The 6,114-nt window shown below is 47.2% G+C and overlaps 1 protein-coding gene across 1 annotated transcript in view; it reads left to right on the forward strand.

The window, feature by feature from the left end:
- Positions 1 to 6,114, forward strand: part of DEPDC1B (DEP domain containing 1B) — a 68,347-nt gene that overhangs the window by 14,964 nt on the left and 47,269 nt on the right. The window contains exons 4-5 of the mRNA XM_014519907.2: positions 1,866 to 2,001; positions 5,396 to 5,523. Of these exons, the coding sequence (XP_014375393.1) occupies positions 1,866 to 2,001; positions 5,396 to 5,523 (264 nt within the window). The remainder of the gene's footprint in view (positions 1 to 1,865; positions 2,002 to 5,395; positions 5,524 to 6,114) is intronic.

A 6,114-nucleotide genomic window follows, 5' to 3' on the forward strand; every position in this document is an offset into this window, starting at 1 on the left:
CTGGTTCAGCAGGGGTCCAATGTTGCCCCTGCTTTTCCTCCGGCTCCCCACATATCTGAAAAAGGACTTTTTATTATCCTTGACGCTCGAAGCTAGTTGGAGTTCAGTTGCAGCCTTGGCTTTCCTGGTATGCTCCCTACAGGACCGGACCAGTGCAGAATAATCCTCCTTGGAGGTGACTCCCATCCTTTGTAGGCCTTTCTTTTAGCCTCAGGAGGTCTGCTAGGTCCCTGGAGAGCCGGGGCATGCATCAACCGATGCATCTGAAGCAAAACTAAAGAAGTTATTCTCCCACTGTACTTGGCATTGGTGAGGCTGCAGCCAGACTACTATGTCCAGTTCTGGGCACCACACTTCAAGAAGGATGTGGAGAAGCTTAAGAGAGTCCATAGAAGAGCCACTCATATGATTAGAGGCTTGTAGAGCAAGCTGTATGAGGAAAAGCTGACAGATATGGGAGTGTTCAGCCTGAAAAAGAGAAGACTTGGGGAGAATGTGGTGTCACCGTACAAATGCATCAGGGGCTAGGCAACCAACTTTCACCAAAGCGCCCCAGGGGAAAACCAGAAGCAACGGTCATAAATTCCAGGTTTTAGACTGGACAGGAGGAAAATTTCTTCACAGTTTGTGTGACCAGACTCTGGAATAGCCTCCCAAGGTGGGTAGTACAGGCACCTACCCTGGAGATCTTCCAAAAGGATGCATGCCTTGCTGGGGTTATTTGATCCCAGTAGTCTTTGCTGCCCAGAGCTGGGGGGCTGGACCCAATGATCTTATGAGGTCCGTTCCAGCCCTAAACTTCTGTGAGGCATAGGGGACATGTGCCTCTTCCCCCTTCTCCCAGATTTGTATGCAAGGCGAGGGTGGGCTGCCTGGCCAGTGCAGGGCTCCCAGGGGAAAGGCAGCAGAACCAAGTGCCTTGAGCGGGGGGGGACGGGACGGGACGGGACGGGACGGGATGGGGGCTGGAGGGGCTATAGCTCTGGCCCCTTTTCTCTGGCTGTGCCTCTGGCTTCTGGGGCCCCTGGCCCTGGTCTTGCCCCTCTCAGGCTTAGCTGCTCACATCTTGGTGACTGCCTAGTCTCACACAGATGTTCTTCCTTATGCTTACTGGGCAGTTTCCTCCTCCCTGTTGGAGCCTAACTCTGCTGTTTGTCCTATGGCTGCCTAGAGGTCTGCCCTATTCCTTCAGCTTATTGCTGGGTAGCTAGCCTTGTCTCTGCTGCCTGCCTACCTATGCAGCCAAGCTAGCCTGCTCTGCCTTCCCCTTTTTAGTAACATGGGTCTTTGGCTCCTTGTTATAGGCACCTCACGGACTGGGTTTGCATGTGGCAATGGTGGGGTGAGCGGTGGTGGCAGCGGTGGTGTTGGTAGCGCTGGGGTTTAATGCTGCTATTGGTCACCTCCTGCTGCCAGCAAGCATCCCCAGCAGGGATTTACATTTGGGATTTCAGCAGCAGGCCCTGCCCCTGAATTTGTCACCTCTAGGAGCCCCATGAGCCAGTAGTAAGTTGGTATGTTTGATATCTCTGCCCTAGAGTGCTACAGCGGAGTTATGCTTGCATCTAGATTAGGTAAATTCAGGTGTTCCGATCTGGGTGCCAATCAATTGGATTAATTGTATATTGTAGATAGAGCCATAATTGGAAAGATCCTAATGGTAACAGCATATTTTAGACTGCAGACCCCCTTAAAGCTTCCCTAGCAAGATCAAAATTGACTGTGGAGAGGTATTTGGGTATACATTGTGAGAAGATGATTTGTATATGCCCATATTAAGAAGTATTGAAGATCTAGGTTAAAAATAGCAAATGAGAACTAGTGTAAGATTTAAAAGCCCTTCTTAAAGTGTTTTTTAATTACAGATTTCCTCCTTCCTCACCACTAAAGCCATATCCAAAGAGGCCTTCATATGGAAAAGAAGTAATTAAATTTCCAGGCTGGAATGAACCTGGAGCAGGCACATCCCAAGAACGTACTCCAGTGAAGCCAACTGTGATGGTAAGATTGCTTTTCAGCTTCCAAAATGTTAAATGTTTTGAAAAGAAAATAGTTAATAGAAAGGAGTAAATTTAACTAATGATCTGTTTTAGGGCTGCACAGCATTTGGCAGTAAAAAAGCAATATACTTTCACAGTGAATTTTTGTTTTATAACGAGCAATTGTTCTTTAATTTTAATTACATTTCACTAGTGGTTTTGACTTTATCTCCCTAATGGGACTGTTATGTGAGTGTTCTTACGTCTGTCTGTAGGTTACCATGTATTGTAGTACACAAAGTTCAGAACAGGGAGGAAGATTTATATTTGATATTTGGCTCATGTTCCAATTCATTGCAAGACAGCTATAAACTTGCTTTATTCCAGAACAAAGTGATCATTTTATTAGAACTGCTATATTGTGTAATTGTTGTTTCACAACAGTGTTGCGTGGGGTGTGGCATAGAAATGTTGTTCAGTTTCTACCATTTTTCTAGCTCCCATAAAGCTTGTTTTCACTGGCCTCCACACACTAGCTATCAACAAATATGCTACAATTCTGGAAAGATTGTGTTGCATTCTTTGTTTTCTGGTGTGATAAATTGAAGGATCCGTCTGCTTTAATCCTTTTACAGACAGTGTGGAGCCGAGACCTCTACTCCACCCATCAGAAAAAAAAGCCCTGTTGTGTCTCCTTAGGCAAGGAGGGCCAAGGAGATCTAAAGGGCTTAAGCACTTTCACTTGTACATATTTTTTATACCCTACCTCTTTCTCCTGTTTAATTGCATGCATGTGCATACTTCCTCAATCCATACGCTCTGGGCGTTGGTGCTGATCTTCATATTACCATACTTTTCTTTTTTACTCCTCAAGCAATAGATTTTTTTTTTTTTTAATTTTGAACGTTATTGATATCTTAGTTATCACACACTGGAACGAATGGGGCAGTTCTGGTTTGTTTCAGGCTTCCTACACACTTACTCAGATGTCTACATTGCTAACGCAGCTTGCATTTTGAAGGCTCTATTTGTAATCACTACAGACTCTTTAAATGAAACGTTAAGACTCCAGAGTACAGTGGAGAGTTTGGGCTGCTGTTGCCGCTTCCACTCTCCCCAGAGCCTCTTGAATAATCATTCAGGTGTCTTCCTTTTCACTTCTGGGCTTGCACCTCTGCCTTTAGGAAATACTGCCCCAATCTGTGCCGCTGAGGTTCTGCTCTATACTCTATTCTTGTGTTGGATTGGAGAGAGTTTTTTGGGCTAGTCAGTAGCACTTATTCATGTGCCATTATACTAAAAGTTTAAAACTTAGGGGCAGTTTTTTAATTCTGCCACAAAAGGAGCATGACACTTATTTCAGTGTCCTTTTTCCTCGTTTCCTTCCAAAGACTAGCAGTCAAACATGTTAGCATCAGTAAAAAGAGATACTATGATTGTTTGCTTACAGCAGAATTCATTGTAGAATGTCCTTTGCGCTCAAATGCAGTCTCAGCACTGTGAAAATAAAGGCTCTCAGTGGTTGTACAGTAATACCTCGGTTAACGAAGTGGATGTGTTCCATGACATCACTTTGTTATCAGAAACTTTATCAGAGGTAGAAATAATATAGGAAGCATAGAAATATGTTCCAGGACTTCAGAGAAGGGGGTACAATAAGAAAATATAATTAAATATTCAATTAAAAGCCCCCCACAGCCTCCCTGACCCTGCTCGTGCCCCTCACTCATCCCCACAGCCTTGCTGGTACCCCTCACCCCCCAGCCCTGCTGGAGGGGGGCCCCCAGCTGCCAGGGCTACGGTCTCGGGTCCGCAGCCCCGTGCCCCTGCTCCCCCCGCTGCCTGCTGTGGGCTCAGGCAGGGCAGCTCCTTGCTGCTGTGTGCACTCCTTGGGGGCAGGGGAGATCCACACCCCCCAGATCTGTGCGTGGGGCAGGTACAGGTTGTGGGCACAGGCTCCCCTGTCCTTTGCTACTGTGGGGCCTTTGCCACCTGGCAGGCACAACCTGGTGTGTTTGGGGATAGGGGCTGCATGGGGATCTTGTCGCTGTGAGCTGCCCCCTCCCCCCTTGCCCTGGTGACGCGCCCCCTGCGCCTGCTGCTGATTTGAAGGGAGCAGCCCCACACGCCACCGGGGCAGTGTGGGTTGAGCAGTGGTGGGCAGCTTCTCCACGTGGTTGCTCTGCTCCCTGCCATGCCAGGTCATGGTGGAAGGAAGTAGGGCGGCAGGGAACAGTAGGCCTGCGCACCACGTTCCCTGCTGCCCTGCTTCCCTCTCCCGCGACCTGGTGCGACAGGGAGCAGAGGAGCTACGCAGAGAAGCTGCCTGCTGCTGCTCGCCCCATGCTGCCTGCAGCCCTGGCGTAACAGGGGCTGCAGCATGGGGCTGTGCCCTCCAAAGCAGCAGTGGCTGCAGGGGATGCATTGCCAGGGCAGCGGGAAGGCAGCTCTCAGCAGCAAGATCCCCACACAGCCCCGCCGTCCCCATCCATTCTGAGTTGTGCTCACTGGATGGCAGAGGCCCTAGAGGAGTGAAGCACGGCAGGAGACTGCACCTGCAACCTGCACCTGCCTCGCACACAGGTCTGGAGGGCATGCGTCTCCCCTACCCTCTGGAAGTGCATGTGGCAGTGGGGAGCCGGCCCTCCTCTGGACAAGCCACGTGCAGCCCTGTCCTCCCCGCTGGGGCCATACAGCTGCGCATTGTGGCCCCAAGCACCTCCAAGTGGCAGTGCCAGCCCTGCCCAGCTCTCTTCCTACAGAGACCTCAGTTCCCCTCTTTCCTCCTCTCCCCCCATTTATCTACTGGAGCTGCTTTACAGGCTGCCTGGGGCCACGTTCATGTACTGTACATGCATGTGGCACCCCCTGTCTCACCGCCTTCCTTCTGCTGCCTCCTGTCTCCCTGCAAGCTGGAACTCTGCCAGCCTGCAGGGAGCTCATTTCAAAAATGCAAAATCCACAGGTTACTCTGGTAAAATAAAAAAAGCTGCAGGTTTTTTTTTTTTTTTCCTTCTATTTTTTTTGCCAAAAAAACAGCTGAGTTCATTATAAAGGAGTTTCGTTTCTAGAGGATTCGTTAACTGAAGTATTACTGTAGTTAAATGTATTTGTACTGCTTTAAGAACCATGAAGAGTTGCTGTCTAAGACTGAATACAGCGCTGGAGGTCTGTGACTTCTATATTTCAGATGCTGCTCTGAAAAGTTCTTTCTGCAACTTTGGATAGGTCATTTAACACTGGCAAAGATGCAGCTGTACATTCTAAATACTTGCTTATCTACCTCAGAGGGATTTTACATTTATTAATGTTTAAAATACTTGGAAGAGCTTGCTTTATTGTGGAAATACTCTACTTTTTATCATTTGGGAAAAAAGTGCTAGGTAAGGGAAAAATGCTTTCTTTCTGTATTGCAGAATTCTGAAATGTGGTATAAACGTCACAGTATAGCAATTGGAGAAGTACCAGCATGCAGACTTGTGTACCGCCAAAAACTCACACAGACAAATATAGAACAGATATGGAAATCAATGATGTTGTCACAGTAAGTGTACTGGAGAGTCCTCTTTCCTTTTTCATTGTAGTGCATAATAGACTCCTTGCTTCTCTACTATTGTTCAGTTTCACTTACTTTTCACTGCAGTACTGCTACTAGTGGCTAGAGTAGCTAATCCCGCTTATTATTTGCCTGTCAACTCCTGATGTGTAAATATGCCCTACTAAATTTTTGGTAGTTTCCTCATACCCTATTTCAGTTGTTATACTGCGTGCCTACTTTTGCTGGTGACGGTGTTTTAGTGTTTTTCTTTTTCCCTCTTTCCAAAATAATAGGAGTTCAAATAGAGCTCTTAGGAACATTAAAATCCTAAAAAACTCCAATGGTGGAAATATTTAACCTATTGAGGCACGAAATGGAAGATCTAGTCACTTTGGGTGCAAAAATTTCTGGGACAGATGCAATGTTTACACAAAGTAATTGTTATTATGCTGTTATAAAAATGTAGGAAGCAAATGGGTGGATCCAGAAGGGTTGCAGTGGTGTGGTCCAAAAATCAGCTGCGTCCATACTGCAGGAGCAGGAGCTAGGTACTTTAAGTCCCTAAATCAGGTGAGAATCCTGTCTCAGCTCCCTCCC

Source organism: Alligator sinensis, unplaced genomic scaffold, assembly GCF_000455745.1.
Source record: "Alligator sinensis unplaced genomic scaffold, ASM45574v1 scaffold862_1, whole genome shotgun sequence".
Classification (NCBI taxonomy): domain Eukaryota; kingdom Metazoa; phylum Chordata; order Crocodylia; family Alligatoridae; genus Alligator; species Alligator sinensis.